Below are 16,214 nucleotides of genomic sequence, written 5' to 3' on the forward strand. Positions count from 1 at the left end.
AGAACACAACCATCAGTGCTGCCATTTTGATAGCTCTTTAAAGGCCACTTTCCTCACAACAACCCTGTGAGAGGTAGGCAGGTGGGCAGGGTGGGCTCATCCCTGGAACAGAAGAGAAGAGATTCAGCCCAGGGGCCCGAACAGCTACTGTCTGTCTGAGGTGTGCTGGCCGCTGGCCTCTACCGGGGTCCATTGTGGCTGGTCCTCCCATGGACACAGCCGGATAGATGGCTGTCAGCCCTCTGGCCCGGGCCCTGCTGCCACCCCCGACCTGCCCACTGGGTACAAACTTGACATCCAGGGCAGGAGGCCCCCTAACAGAGGGAGGGGGAGGGGCTCGAGTGAGGAGAGCAGGTGTGGGCAGAGCTGCTGGGGATCTTCCTCAGGCCTTGAGGGCCGGGGCTCCTTTGGGGCCCCTCCAGAAGCGGGCGTCGGCTTTGGCCAGCCCAAGGAGCACCTCCTCCAGCACGGGGCCGTCCTCAGGGAAGCGTTCAGAGAAGGAGCGGATGAGGCCGGCGGCTGAGGCTTCATACTCCAGGAGCTGCACCTGGGAGCCTAGGGAGAGAGGAGAGTACCCTCAGCAGAGCCTGTGCCCACCTACCTTTCCCCAAGCCCAAAGTCCCGGGAGATGCCTCAGGAGCATGACAGCCCACACCTTCCTCCTGACAAATGAGAAGCAGAAAGAAAGCAGGCCCCAGAGTCCAGAAGCCCTGGATTCAAATCCTAACCCAGGTGTTGGTACTGGCCAGCTGGTGACCCTGGGCAAAGCCAACTCCATCAGCTGTCCAGGTCTCAGCTTCCAGAGCAGGGGAAGGATGGGTGGCCTCCAAGGTCCTCTCTGGCCTAATCCTAACCCTTGTGAGGTAGGGGCCCCAGCGCCCCAAGCAGTGGGAGAATGACCAAGATCCAAGGGAAGAAAAATCCTCCCCAGCTGGAGCTGGGGAATGGTGGGCTGGGTCTGCCGTCCCGGGAGGCCTTTTGGCAGAGGCTGGATGCCCACATCCACTCTCATGCGTGGGTTCCACAATCCCGTGGCCTGCACTTGACACACAGTAAATGTTTCCTCTGTGTGTCTCTCACTCCATCCCTAGTCAGACCTAGGGGTAGGGGGCTTCTTTGGGGCTGGCGTTCCTTCTGGGGACACGGCCCTGCCTGCCTCCCTCCAGGGTACAGCACAAGCCATTTCCCAGAGGTTCCTCTGAGTCTGGGGCTGGGCCCAGCCCTCTTGGCTCTGTGCCCCAGGAAGTCTGGCTCCAAATACTAAACCCCTGGGCCTCAGGCCTGAACTTTGGGGAGTAGGGACAGGGGCAGGGCACACAAATGCGCTACCTTCGAGGCAGGTGTTGGGCTGCACGATAAGCTTGCGGGCCTCCTTGCGCAGAAGCACTGTCTCTCGGAGGGCGAGGAAATTTTCAGGGGCAGCATCAGTGACCGCAGAGTAGCCCTGGTACAGTGCCCGCCCAGCAGCAACATCTCCCGTCGACTTCAGGACCTGGGGAAGGGAGAGGAAGATGGCAGGGTTCACCCGGCTCCCAGTTTAAAAATGAGGGCACTGAGGTCCAGATCAGGGGAGAGAGTCTCCCAATCCAGGGCCTTTCCAACTCTTCCTACCCAGGAGCAAGAAGCATTTATTAAGCACCAGCGCCCAGCACCGGGCCTACAACAGAGCATCATCCGTATCACAAAACAGGGCATTTGCGGGGCGGCCCTGGCAGAGTCTGAGCCAATCACAGACTTTTAGCAAACCAGGGATTCTGAAGAGAAGGGAGGAGGGAGGGCACGCCCAGCCAGGGGGATGGCCTGGGCAAAGGTGTGAGAGAGGGAGATGAGACAGTGACCTCGGCCTGAAGAAAGGCTGAAAAGGCTGAGTGGCCAGCGTGTGCAGCAAGGACAGAGAGTTGCCCCTCACCCCCAAGTCAGCCTGGCCAGGCAGGCGGGCCTGGGGCCTTCTGCCTAGTAACAGCCTCCTCCCTTCTGGGTGGATTCTGGCTTGAGGCTTAAGTGATGGGCAAAGAGGAGACAGAAGAGGAGCGGAGCAGAGGGAGCAGGGCGAGATGCAGAGGGCACCTTCCTGTACCTGTAGTCGCCGCAGAAACCGTTCTAGGGCGGGCTTGCCAACCGAGCGGATCTTGTGCCGATCTAGGCGGACCCGGGCATCCGGGCGCCCATCGGAGCCAGTGGTGGGGACGACCGCAACCAGCCCCTCCCCAGCCTCCAGCAGGACCCTCAGGATCACAAAACGGGCCTGCATGTGTGCCTGCAGCAACAAGGATTCTGTTGAGGCCTCCAACAAGGGGCCCATGCCCTCTTCTCCCCCACCTTTAGCCGGGGCCACAAGGTGCCAGGAGAGGTGGGATGGGGGAATGGCCAAGAGGCTACCGAGGGGCAGAGTGTGTGGGCGGTCACAGCCCTGAGCCAACAGTTCTCACACATGTCCCACCTCCCCCCTCTCCCCTCTCAGCTGCCTCCCCCCATTCCCAGGTTCTGGTCTGGTCCAAAGCTGCTGTGCCCCCTTCCCACCTCACACCCTCACATCTACTGTATACACACATACAACATTCACATACTCAGACACACTCGTAATCCCACGGCCTCCCTACCTGTCTCCAGCTGGATGTCTCTGGGGTGTAGAATTCCAGGCCGAGCAGCCCAGCACGCACCATGTTCAGCCAGTTCACATACACCACGTCCTCGGCCTCGGGACCATCCAGCCCAAAGATCCTGGGGGAAGCGTGTGAGAGCTCAGTGGTACCTAAGCCCCCTGACCATGCCTCTGGCCCACACTCCTTGTAGGCCTGGTCCGGGTCCCAGAAGCCTCTGGCCCACACTCCTTGTAGACCTGGTCTGGGTCCCAGAAGCCTCTGGCCCATAACTCTTGTAGGCCTGGTCCGGGTCCCGCCCAGCCCAGCCCATCCTTACTCCAGGACTCGGGGGTGGAGACAGAGATAGAGGCCCACGCTCTCAGCCCGGCATTCCTCATAACTGGATGCAATGGTGCTGAATTTGCTGTCCCAGGTCTCTCCACTCCGGTACCAGCTCGTGATCTGGGGTGGGGCAGGGGGATGGAACAGGTGGCTGATTACTCAGCAACCTTGCCCCAGGGGCCCTGCCAAACCACTGCCCCCTCCCCAATCCCCCTGCCGTCAGTGGGGGACTCTTTAGGATTCCCCCATGTTCCCTTCCCTTGGCTCCCAGGGTAACCTCTCTCCACAACCCTCCCCACTGCCTGACTCTCACCTGCTCCCCCGTTTCTGGGTTGGTCACAGTATTCTGGTCAAAGTTGAATGCTCCTTTCTCATCCTGCAGAAGAACCATTGAACAGGAGGGTGGGATCCCTACACCCAGGGATGTCCAGTCCCAAACCGAAGGCTTACAGGATAGGCTCAAGCTCAAGAAGACCACGAGAGTGTCTTCCACTCCCTCCCTCTTTCCCAAATAAGTTCTATTAGTGGCCTTTTGTTCTTAGCTGCACTGACCTCTCCCTCAAAACAAGCAAGAACAGGGAAGCACAGCCAGCACATACGAAGACTGTATGTGGTGCTCCTGACCAGTAGCCCCCCACCTCCATCTCTCTACTGCAATTTTTCTGACTTTTCCAGGCTCTCCCTTTTTCTAGTTTTCAGCATTGGTTTTTGTAAGATCATAAGTTCCAAGTTCTTCTCCTTCCTTCCCCTCCCTCCTCCTCCCCAAGCCAGAAAGAAGTCTTATATAGGTTACAGATATACAATCCCATTAAACCGATTTTCACATCACTCATGTTCTCCCCTTTTCTAGGCAGGTGGGGCCTCCTCTCCTGCTCCTGAGCCACTGAGGCACAAGGGAACTAGGTGGGACAGAGGGCCATCATGGTTGTCCCTTGGTCTCCTGGCTCGCCCTCACAGGCAAAGTCATTTGGTGGCTAACCTTTGGGGGCTGAACCCCCAACATCTTCCCTGGAACATCAGGCACCACCTGTCTTAGGGACTGCACTTTTGGGTGGATCACACACAATAAGAGAGGGAAGATGGGCTGCTACCTACACTTGCGGAGGGAGTACCCACATCCATGATCTTACTGAGGCCTGCCGCATCCAAAGCTCCCTGCTGGGGTCCTCACCTGCACAAAGAGCTTCCCGCTCCCGTGACCCAGCAGCTCGTGTAGCCCCACCTGGACCTCGAAGGATGGCCCTTTCCAGCGGATGTAGAGGTCCTGCAGAAGCCAAGGGTCAGCTGTGTCCTTGGGGCATCCCACAGACTCAGGCCCACTGCCCTCACCCTGCTCACCTTGTCCTCTTCTTCCAAGAAGGTGAGCTTCTCACGCTGGGTGGCATAGGCCACCGCCAGCACGTTGCCCAGAGACACGTTTTTAAAGCCATCCTTCTGCCGCAGGTCATCATCTGGGGGGCAGTGTCATGGGTGGGGAGAAAGGGGGGAGGGAAAGGAAAGAGGGAGGGAGAGGGAAGGGGAGGGAGGAAAGGGGAAACACAGACCATGTGACAGGGGCCAGAGGAACAAATGTCAGAGTGGGCAGTCCCTGACCTCTAGGGGCTCACAGTCTCATTGGAAGCAGGGCTAGGAGAATGGGGAGAGGTCACAGGGCAGCACAATCACCCTGGGCACCATGTCTGACCCCCTTACTTTACAAAAAAGCTGAGGCCCCAAGCTCCAGGATCCCGACCAGGGTCCCACAGGCACGGGCAGCAGAGGCGTCCCCATACCCCTCCCCCCAGGGCCGGGGATGCCAGGGAGGGGCGTCCTCCCCGTCGGGTCACTCACAGTTGGGGATGTTGATGCCAGCAGGGATCCCAGAGCCCGCAAAGGTGAGGACATCGAGGGAGGTGAAGTCAGGGGTGAGGAACTTGTCCTTCTCGAAAGCAGGGGGCCAGGGCAGCTCCTTCAGCAGCTGCTCTGCGCTCTCTACCAGGCGCTCAAACTTGGCGCTCATGGCCTTATTCACTACAGCCACGAACCCTGAGGGCCGAGGAAGGGAGGGCTGGGAGAGAGGCCCCACCCCGCCCCCAGCCCAACTTCTGGGGTCCCTCAGATGCATCAGGGAACACAGTGGATGGGACAAGGGGGCACCACAGGCAGCGTGCTAAAGCTGAAGGCGGAGTCCCTGGGTGCCGGGATAGCTCATGCTCCCTCTCTGGCCTCAGTTTCCTCCACTGTCAAAGGAGGGCACTGGACCAGCCTCTCTCAGCTGAACCTGTGGCCAAAGGACAATCCCTCAGGACCTCCCCCGCTGATCTGGGGACTCCCTGAGGGCAGGAGGAGCCTGCTTTGGCCAGGGGCTGGTGGGGGTCAGGGAAAGGGTCAGGGCGCTGCCCTCTGGACCCAAAGGTCCCCAAGCAGATACCTTCAAACTCTCCTCGGGAGCCGAAGGGGTCTCGGTAGCTCTCGATAAAGCCGATGTAGCTGGGGAGAGAAGAGCGGTGATGGAGCCCGTGGGGCAGGCGGGAGGAGGGCCTGGGGAGGGGGGGGGCCGGGGAGGGGGCCCCGCTGGGGCTCACCTCTCCACGATGGGGCCCTTGTCCTGAATCCAGTGCCGGGAGCCCTTCTTGTGGGCATCGATGGAGCCCTGCGTGAAGCTCTCCACGTACTGGCTCAGCATCTGCTCCTGGTGGCTGTTTGCTGCGTAGGCCTGTTGGGGAAGGAGGCCACAGGGGTCCCAGCCATCTCCTGGGAGGTACCAGGACTTCCCAGGACCCTCCTCCTTCCCCCCAATCGGACCCTACCTTGGCCTTTTCCAGATGTCCCACCACCTTCTGGAGGAGAGGGGAGTAGTCACCACGGGTCACCTGGAATCGGCAGCCCTCAAACTCATAGCTCTTTAGCTTTGGTGTCATGTCTGAGTCTGGGGCGGTCTCTACAAGGAACAGGAAAGTGACATTAAAGTACCTACTGTGTGCAGAGCTGATGCTAGGGTGGCTCCAAGGCACAGTCCCGTCCTCATGGAGCTCACAGGAGAGCCTGGGGTCCCCCACTTCCTAGGAGGGTACAGGGATCTCTGAGGCGAGAAGCAAAAAGCTGCAGGTGGGAAGCTGGACAGATGCCCAGTCATCCGCAAGCACCTACTGCGTGTGGGCCTTGGGCCCTAGTAAGTGCTTTCTTATTCATTAGCATTCAAAAGTGAAACAGGCCTGTCCTCAAGGGAGGAGAGGTGTGTGTATTCACAAGGACATTCAGAACCCATGGGACCCAAATGCACAGGAATCCTGCACGGGGAGGCACCAGCATGGAGGGGGGCACCAGGAGAGGCCTCCTGCTGAGGGGCTGGGGGGGGGAGGCCTCCTGTCGAGGGGCTGGGGGGGGGGAGGCCTCCTGCAGAGGGGGTTGCTTGAACTGAGACCTATAGAAAACTAGCTACTCTAAGAGGTGGAACTGAGGAGAGAAGCTTGTTGAGGCACAGCTGGGGCAAAAGAAGGGAGATGGGAGGTTGGAGGGTCGAATGTGGCAAATACCAACAGGCTGGCAGGCCCAGGTTATAGAAGGAATAGGGGAATGACCTGGAGGAAAGCCGGGAAGGTGGGGGGGGGGGGCCTTCCTTTCTGGGCTGGCCCTGTCCTGGCCATGTCCCCTGACTCCCAGCCCACCTCAGCCTCTTGCTCCTGCCCTCCCAGGCCAAGAGGCAGCAGGCTCCTCTCTACTCCAAGGAGCAGCTTCGCAGGGTCCCCTCCCCATGTGCCAGCCCGCCAGCTCCAGGCTGCCCAGGCACCTTCCCTGGCCCTCACCTTCTCGGAGGGTAGAGGCCAGGCGCACCTCGAAGCACGGCTTCCCGTTTGCGTCTGTCTCCTTGAACAGCCTGGTGTTGTAGGCGCTGAGGCTCTGGAAGAAAGCAGAAGGTGGGTATCTGTGGGGAAGGAGGAAGAGGTCTCTGCACACCCACACCCACAGCCCGGGCATCTGTCCTCCCAGGCCTCCTACCTGGGAATCCAAGAAGCTCTGGGCCAGCTTGGCATCTTCCAAGGTGCAGTTCTCAGAGAAGTATGTGGTGGTGCCCTGCTGGGGAAGATGCCCCCAATCAACAGCAATACTGTGATGGGCCTGCTACAGCCAAGACAGGAACGCCCCTGAGCACTGGGAGCTAGTGCTCTGGCCAGAGAGGTACAAGCAGGGCACAGATGAGCCAGTGCAGGAGAGGGGGAGGAGAGCCAACAGCCTGGGGGGTCAGGAAGGGCACGGGTCTGACCATGCTCCCCACTGCCTCTAGGGTCAAGGCCAAACCTCGGAGGATGCTGTGAGACTGAAGGGAGATGATTCACGTAAAGGCCTCTGGAGCCTTTAATCCCCCGAAATGTCAGGGCCACCATCACTGAGGGCCCCTGGGAAGCCTCTGCCTTTGGCTCACACGGGCCCCTCCCTCTCAGACTACCTCAGAGGAGGAGTCGTGAAGCTGACCTGCGGGGAAGCCCACAGAGGCCTGGGCCCAGACCCTCCATTACTGCCACCTTGCATCGCTCTCTGCGCCCACCCTTAGCAGAGTAAACAAGGGGACACAGGCCAAGTAAGATGAGAGAAGGGCAGAGAAAGATGGCTGGGGGGAGAAGAGGGGGAGGGGGAGGGAACAGGTCTGAGGCTCCCCTCGATGTGCCCAGCACTCTGATGCTCCTCCCACGTTGGGCTAGGGGCCCTTCCTTGTGCCTCACCCACCCCCAACTACAGTACAGTGAGCTCAAGGAGGAATGGTGGAGGGGGAAGTCCCTGGAGAGTGTCACCAGGCAAAGACATGGGAGGAAGGACGTGCTGGGAGGCGGGGTGGGGGGGGTGGGGAGTCCAGAGAACAAGGATCAGTCCACTTGGCAGGACTGAAAAAGTGGGCGTGCCCGGAAAATGCCAACTAGTTGGCCCGGCATGAAGGCTCTTTCCTGCCTGGTTCTGCCCTTCCTGACCTCCCTATTCTGGCCAGACTGACCCTGGGTCACCTCCCCCCTCCGTGCCTTTGTCCCCCGTGCCTGGAAGGCTCTCCTTCACCTCTATCCCTGCGGAATCCCTGTCCTTCAGCTTGGCTCAAGCAGAGCCTTTCTGATCCCTCCAGCTGCAGAGGACTGCAGCACATGAGGAAACAGAGGCGTAAACAAGGCCATGTCTGGCCTGCTTCAACCCAGTTCTCCAGGTCCCACCTTGTTCTCTCTCCACGTCGTTCTCTCCCCAACCATCTCCCCTTGTTCCCTGGGTCTTCTACATCCTCATCCTCCCCAAAAGGCCCCCACCCCAGAAGTCTCCTGAGGAGGGAAACTTTCTAGACAGGAGAGGAGAGCACCACGCACTGGGCTTCCCTCCCATCCAGGGCCACTCTTGGGTAGGAGTGAGAATCCTAGAGTCCTGGACCCTGGAGAGCCAAACCTGGGGTTCCACAAACAAGCGCACGACGCCTTTGCTTACACTCACCTCTACGGAAATCGAGCATCTCCTTCAACACAAACATGAGCCACTAGATGTGACGCTGAGGATACTGGGCTCCCCCAACAGCCAGAGGGGTCCAGGACACAAGGTGGGGAAGAACCCCTGACTGAGCCCCACCCCCATTTCTGACAGAGAAGGAGACTGAGGCTGGATTCACATGCTCCTGAAACATCACACTGTCTCGTTCTGACTAGACTTTGCTTCTCTTGTAGACGCTAGCTCGCACGCGCGCGCGCGCGCGCGCACACACACACACACACACACACACACTCTCTCTCTCTCTCTCTCTCTCTCTGAAGCAGAGGGGGAGTGGACCCAGTCCTGCCAGCTCCCAGCCCAATGGTGTCTCCCCAGTCCCCAGTTCCAGGCTCTCACCTCACTTCCCAGGCCCAGGTGCCGCTGCTGAGGCTCCAAGGAGAACATGATGTCCCCACAGACTTGCCACAGTCCCCCAATCTCTTCTGGGTGCTCTTGGGCAGCTTGGCTCCCCAACACTAACCGTTCCAGCTTCTCCTGCATTGAAAGTGGCGGGGTGGGGTTTGGGTTCAGGCCTGCCTGGTCATAGGCACTTTCCAAACTCTTCATCCCCCCATTAAAGAAGATCCTCCCTCCAGAGGCCAGGAGGGGGGAATCCCCCAATCTGCCCCTAGTCTTCCCCTCCTTCAGCCCCCAAGTAGCACCATGAGCCCCAAACAGCTCCCATCAGCCCCTCTGTCCCCCTCCACTTCCTGGCTCACCTTGGGCAAATTGGGAATAAACTTCGTGTCTCCAAAAGACTTGTAGTTACCCATGTTGGCATAGATCCCTGCAGTATAGACCAGGAAAGCCTGAGGGGGCAGGGAAGCAGGTCAGAGAGGGGGCCAGGGGTCAGGATCCTCCTTGGCCCTCAACAGTCTGCCCAGAGTGAAGTTGGCCGGCAGCGCTTTAGAAGAAAGGCAGGGCTGCATGCATGCGTGTGTGTGCACGGACAGGGACATGGGCGCGTACACAGGAGGGGGCAGGGGAGAGGAAGGGTCGGCCACCTGATGACAGCAAGGACCCAGGGTTTGGGGGAGAGAAGCCAGGATAACTGTAACCAAGTCTATGCCATGTGCCAGACCTGATATTCGTCCTCTGTGAGACCCTCCTTTAGGGCACACTCTTTGAGCTGCTCGGGGTCCTGGGCACGGAAGAGGCGGCTGAGGAGGACATAGATGTGGGGGGCCTCGGGAGAAGTCTGAAGTAACACCACCAGACCCCCGTACCAGGCAGCCCTTGACAAATGGTGCGCGTAGAGCCGCTCTGTGGGGGACAACAGCCCAAAGGCCTCACGGCAGTCAAGGCTGGCCACACCAATGTCATTGGGGAGGATGTACTGGGGGTCTGCCATCGTGCCTGCCAAGGTGAGGAAGAGACAGAAAACATTCATCAAATGTCTGCTCTGGGCCAGGCCCTGTGAGCACAGAGACCATTCCTGAGAGAGAGTGAGAGAGAGAGAGAGAGAGAGAGAGAGAGAGCGCGAGCGAGCGAGCGAGCACACACAAACACACACCCATATAAAACATACAATGTGAGGTGAAGGGGAAGAAGGCATGAACGAGTGGGGCATCAGAGAAGGCTCCCTGGGGGAGGTGACTCTGGAGCTGAGCATTGAAGGGAACCAAGAATTCCAGGAGCCAGAGGAGGGGAGAGCACCACACATGGGGAGGGAATGTTACATACAGGAACACGTCCAAGTAGGACAGTTGCAAGAACACAAATTTTGGCTGAGCGTGAGGAGAAGCTGCCTAAGATTAGTGGGATGAAAGCCTTAAGGCAGATGCTAGATGGCCACTTGTCAGGAATGTTGGGCGACCCTCTTGGGTCCCTGAACCCCGGCCTGCCTCAGTTTCTTCATCTGTAAAAGGGGAAAATAATAGCACAGGGGAGGGGAGGCGGTGAGGCGTTTTGCCAACTTCAAGGCAGGCTCGGCATGCCAGCAGCTGTTATGGTGTGGTGGTTGTCACGTGATTCTTTTTGGATGTGGGCTGGCCCCTCACCCTGTTGGCCCCTGCAGGCCACGTCTGGTGTGAGAGCACTTGGACATCTCTACCAGCCCCTCCCGGCTCCCTGACCCGGCTTCCCTTCTCCTTACAGGGGGGCGCGGTGGGCACGTGCCCTGTCCCCAGGCCTGTGGTCTCGCTTCTAAGGGAGGGCACCCTGATCTTCAGGGCGGGTGCCAGCACCAGGAGGGCAGAGCCTCTGGCGTCCTCCCCACAGTCTGGCACGGGGCACTGCGTGCAGCCCCACAGTAGGCCAGCTGGCCGAGGACCCTGCAGCCCCCAGCCCCGCCTCCCCCATCTCCCCCAGCCCCTCCCTGAGGGCAGGGGCCCGCTCCACTGGGGCACACAGTTAGCGCTGAATAAAAGCTCCCGATTAGCCGCCCCAAAGGCTTCTTCTTCCCCGGATATCCTGGTGAGGGCCGGGCCGGCTCCAGTGCCAGCACTGCCCCAGGCCTCAGTTTCCCAGGCTGGGGAGTGGGGGCGGGGCTCCTGCGGGGCCGCGGGCGGTTGCGTTTTGGCACCTGCCCGCACTCAGGGCGCTCGATGGCTCCGCACCGGTAGGAGCCCTTCCTACGCTAGGAGATCCTGGAGGGGGTGAAGCGGGGGTCCCTCGCCCTCACCTGCACCCCTCTCCGCGCCCTCTCCTCCCACCCCGCCCGCAGCCCCCCGCCAGGGTGCCCTCACCTGTACCAGCTGCTTCTCTCCCTCACTCCCTCACTCCCTCACTCACTTCCTGCTTCCGGCTGTCCATTCATTGGGGCCGCGCGATGCCCGCCTCCTCCCCCAATCAGGATCCGCCTTCGCCGTGACCGGCATGTCCGGAGACCAATGAATGTGCGTGTCCTAATCCGGGCCCCACCTTCCTTCTTCCTCCCTCCGCCTCCTCCCGCACGAGCTGCCTGGGCTGCTGAGGATTGGCTCGCGCGGCCGGTTCTCCGCTGGGATCTCCAAGCGCTTTTCTCCCCAGACCCCTCACTCCCCCCACCCCTGCACCTACTAGGCGCCAAAAAGAAAACTGTCCTTGCCTTCGTGGGTTTACATTCAACCAGGCGAAATAGCATGTAAGAATTCAAATTAAATACAAAGTTATTGGGGAGGGGGTTAAAATGGGGGGCAGGGGCACTCAGGAAAGGCCTCTTGTAGGGGGTGGCCCTTGAAAGGAGCTAGGAAAGTATTTTGCGCGTGGGGTGGAACAGCAAAGGCAAGGAGGTGGGAGAAGAGATTTACTAATTAGTCACGTGATGCGACACCATTCTCCTCAGTCCCCATTGCCTGGCACACTTAATCCGTGTTTACTGACCGACTGGAAGGTCCCTTAGAGATCTGGTTCAACGTCTTCACTTTACTGGGGCTCAGCAACGGCAGTGACCTTCAGACGGAAGATTTAATCCCGGATTCTGTAGTTCTTGTTCCCCAAAGCCTTCCTTGATCCCTAAGCCTGAAGTGATCTTGAACTAATTAATTAATGTTAATTAATTAACATAATCCTCTCGGGGCTAATTAATTAATGTTAATTAATTAACATGATACTTCCCTGTAAAATAGATGGACTGGGACTCCCTCCCAGCTGCAAATGTGGAAGAGCCCCATTTCCTTGAGCCTTGGACTGGCTCCTGCTCTCTGAGGCCCCTTCCTACCCTTATTCTAGACATGGGTCAGCCATGGTGTGACACGGCCACCAGGGGGCAGCATGGGTATAAAGCATCCTGGACCCCAGAGCAAGTCTGGTCAACTACGGTGACCCAAGAGTGACCGGGGACCCACTTGGACCTGGCCACCTGAGGCCTCCCTGTTCATGTCTTCCCAGAGAGACGTTAAAACAAAACCAAAGAAGACAATGGCCCATGGAACCTGGAGCTTTAAGGGACTATCTTGTCTACCCCCCCCCAACATTTTACATAGGAAGCAACTGAGGCGCAGTGCCACACAGCTAGCAGGTGGTCCATCCAGGATTCCAGGGGGCTTACCGCACTACCCTCCCCCATCCCCTGTCCACGACGTCCTCATGGTTGTCCTTCCTCCAGCAAACTAGAAGTTACTGCATAGCAACACTTTTCTCCTCCCTAGGGCCCTTTTATTTAAATTTGCATCCTATTTATCCAGATACAACTCATCTGCCCCCACAGGAGAGAACAGGGACCATGTTCTAGTTCTCTTAGGATTCCCCCGTGCCAAGCACCAGGCAGTCAATAAACATTTATTAAGCACATACTAAGTGCAGGGGTTACAAAGAAAGACATAAGACAGTCCCTGCCCTCAAGGAGCTCACAATCTAATGGGGAGAGACAACATGCAAACAACTATATAGGAATGAAGAAACTGGATAAATCAGAGACAATCTCGGAGGGAAGGCGCTTTCAGGGAGGAGTGTGGGGAGAGGCTTCCCACAGAAGGTAAGACTTTAGCCAGGATTTGAAGGCAGCAGAGGAAATCAGCAGGTAGAGATAACAAGGGAGGACGTCCAGGCCTGGGGGGGGCTGAGACAAGAACAGAGCGGGGCTGCCACCCCCAGAGCTGAGAGAGCCCAGCTTCTGCTGAGATTGAGGATCTGGGGCTATGGTTATTGGTGGGTTTGGGATGTGGGCTCTCAGCCTCTCCTCACACAGGGAGGATCCCTTTCCTTCCTTTCCCTTGGAGCCTTAGCCCCCTCCCCCATTCCTGGTGAGAGGATTTAAACCTGAGAGGACAAGCTAGAGCCCAACTGGGCCAACCCCCTCATTCTGCAGGGGGAAAACCAAGCCCGAGGGAGGAGAAATGTAAATGGTCACCCTGAGAAAGGAGGCTGGGTAGCATCAGCTGGCGGCTTGCCTTTGGACTCTCCCTTCTCTTCTCTTCTCTTCTCTTCTCTTCTCTTCTCTTCTCTTCTCTTCTCTTCTCTTCTCTTCTCTTCTCTTCTCTTCTCTTCTCTTCTCTTCTCTTCTCTTCTCTTCTCTTCTCTTCTCTTCTCTTCTCTTCTCTTCTCCCCAGAGTACTTCCTCCATGATTTTCACCCCCCTCCCTCCAACTTCTTAAGGTCCCATGGTTCACTGGGCTTCCCTTAGGCAGGTACAAGCTCAGAAGCTTGGGAGGGCCCTTCTAACAGGAAAGAACCCTAGACATCAACGAGCTCCTCAGTGGAGCTGCCCTCTCCTCGCTTCGCGTATATTCTCTGGGATGATGGAGAAGCTTCTTATACAGGAAAGAGACCCAGCTGGATCAGGAGGACCTGAGTTCAAATCCTAGTTCTACAGCAAGTCAGGTCTTGGTCAGAGGAACTGTTGTGTAGTCATGTGCCCCGTGTGGTTGATTTTTTGGACCCAATTTCAGACTTTACATTTATCCCGCTTCCATCTCATCTTTTAGGAGTAGACCTTTTGGGTCCCCTCTCCCAACTGAGCATTGTCTCAGATACTTCCTGCAGTCCCTGACTGCCCTGAGCTGAGGCTTGGGCTCTATTCGACTTCTCAGGTCCTCACTTTCCTCATCTGTAGAATGAAGGGGTTGGACCACATGACCCCTAAAGTCCCTTCTGGCTCTAACTCCATCACCAATGTGTATCCACGGCCTCCCCAAAGTTTACATTTAAAGTGCTGGGACCCTTCCACACTTTCTCTTGCAGTCCTAAAGACACCAGTGCAATGTCCCATCTTTCCAGTGGCTCTCTTGTCCTTGTCATTCACACGTGTCTTGAAGGACACTCACTACCTTCCCTTCTATACTTCAGCGTTATCCAGGGCCGCTGCCTGCTAACACCCACCATAGCCCTCCCCATTGCCAGTGGGGGATTTTGACATCTCATTTCTTCAGAGACCACGGCATTCTGTGACTTGCAGCTGCACTGCCCCTCCAGAAGATACTGGCATTAAAAAGACAGGTCTTCCTTTCAGGAAGATGTGTGAGGTCATTAAAAGAACTCTGGGAGCACCGGCCCTGGAGTCAGGAGGACCTGAGTTCAAATCCGGCCTCAGACACTTGACACTTACTGGCTGTGTGACCCTGGGCAAGTCACTTAATCCCCATTGCCCCGCAAAAACAAAAAAACAAACAACAAAAAAGAATGGCGTTCAGCCCCAGAATGTTGGCCATGGAGTGATGAGTTCTTGGCTATAGCAACCTAACTGCCCATTTTATAGATGATCAAACTGAGACTCCCAGAAAAGTTAAGTGACTAGCCCAAGGTTACACAAGTACCACTACTCCGTAAAGTTAGAATATGAACTAAGGACCTTGGACTCCAAATTCAGTGCCCTTACCTCTGTATATAGGAAAACAATTCCCCTAAATCAACTGACCCCCTATACCCAATCTCATCGTCATTATTCAGCCATTTATATGACAAGCATTTATTAAGTGCCTACTGCATGCCAACAACTGTGCTAGGTGCCAGGAATAAAGATATGATCACATTATAGAGCTGGAAAGGACCTGAGAAGCCATCTAGCCCAACCTGTAGGTGAACATCAAAGAATCATCCACATTCTGACTGAAGTCCTCCAGGGGAGGGGAACCCACTGAGGCAGTCCCTCCAACTTTGGGAGAGTTGGAATTACTAGGAATCTTTGAGTTCAAATCTGCTTCTATGTAACTTTTTTTTTTTTTAGTGAGGCAATTGGGGGTTAAGTGACTTGCCCAGGGTCACACAGCTAGTAAGTGTTAAATGTCTGAGGCCAGATTTGAACTCATGTACTCCTGACTCCAGGGCCGGTGCTCTATCCACTGTGCTACCTAGCTGCCCCCTTCTATGTAACTTTTTAACCTTGTTCCTGCTTTAGTTCTCTGAGGCTGTCACAGCAAATCCAACCCCCACACCCCACCCCGCCCCTTCCCAAGCTCCTATGGCAGCTCCTCATGTGGTTTGTGTGGCTTCTGGTCCTTTCCCATGATGCTCCATTGGACACACTCATCAATGTTCCTCCTTAAGTATAAAGCCCAGAATTGACCACAATGTTCCAGCCAGGGCAGAGGAGAGTGACGTTAAGCTCTACTGCATTCATGACACCATGACTCTTCATTCTCTCAGATTCCAAAGACATTTTTGCAGTCTACTAAAATCCCCGGACCTTTTCCACAGGGACCGTTTTCTTCCATGAATTTGTGTAGTTGATTATTTGAACCCACGTCTCAGACTTTACATTTATTCTTATTACACTCCATCCTATTAGACTTGACCCATCATTCTGGCTAGTCAAGATCTCTTTGGATCTCATCACCCAAATGGACAGTCTCTCCAACTTTCCCCGAAATCCCCATCTGTCCTGAGCTGAGACAGATCAGCCTCCCTGAAAAATGGGAGTGATCATCTCTCTTTACCTCTTTCACAGGGTTGTTGTGGAGATCAAATGAAGACAGACATAATAGCATTTGGAAAAACAAAAAACAAAAAACCATTCAGCTCAGCCCTGTGCCACAGCTGGGTAGACTGCTTAGTGGAAAAGGCAAAGGACAGAGTTGAAAGACCTGGATTCTGGCCCTGACATCATGACATTGCTTAGCTGTGTGACTGTGGGAAAGTCTCTGCCTGCTTCCTTATCTATAAAATGGGGCAATGATGTTGGCAATACTTCAGAAGGCTGTTTCTGAGGAAAGAACTTTTCAAACCTTAAAGGTTATAGAAATATGAATATGTGGGCCAGCTAGGTGGTGCAGTGGATAGGGCACTGGCTTTGGATTCAGAAGGACCTGAGTTCAAATCTGGCCTCAGACACTTGACACTAGCTTGTGTGACCCTGGGCAAGTCACTTAACCCCAATTACCTCACCCCCCCAAAAAAAAAAGAAAAAGAAAAGAAATATGAATATGTGATCATTAGCCTTTGAATTCTTCCCATCCTTTA

General features: G+C 56.4%; 1 protein-coding gene across 1 annotated transcript; it reads right to left on the reverse strand.

The window, feature by feature from the left end:
* Positions 1–19: 19 nt before the first annotated feature.
* DPP3 (dipeptidyl peptidase 3) lies at positions 20–11,162 on the reverse strand. The gene is made up of 18 exons (XM_043969960.1): positions 11,087–11,162; positions 9,481–9,755; positions 9,119–9,208; positions 8,757–8,894; positions 6,903–6,977; positions 6,710–6,803; positions 5,714–5,844; positions 5,489–5,619; positions 5,335–5,393; positions 4,755–4,949; positions 4,263–4,375; positions 4,096–4,188; positions 3,238–3,300; positions 2,920–3,044; positions 2,601–2,721; positions 2,078–2,257; positions 1,330–1,492; positions 20–555 (listed from the first exon to the last, which is right to left on the reverse strand). Exons 2-18 carry the CDS (start codon positions 9,748–9,750, stop codon positions 383–385), a joined length of 2,214 nt encoding a protein of 737 aa, XP_043825895.1. The 5' UTR covers positions 9,751–9,755; positions 11,087–11,162; the 3' UTR covers positions 20–382.
* Positions 11,163–16,214: the final 5,052 nt, after the last annotated feature.

This window comes from Dromiciops gliroides, chromosome 6, assembly GCF_019393635.1.
Source record: "Dromiciops gliroides isolate mDroGli1 chromosome 6, mDroGli1.pri, whole genome shotgun sequence".
NCBI lineage: Eukaryota > Metazoa > Chordata > Mammalia > Microbiotheria > Microbiotheriidae > Dromiciops > Dromiciops gliroides.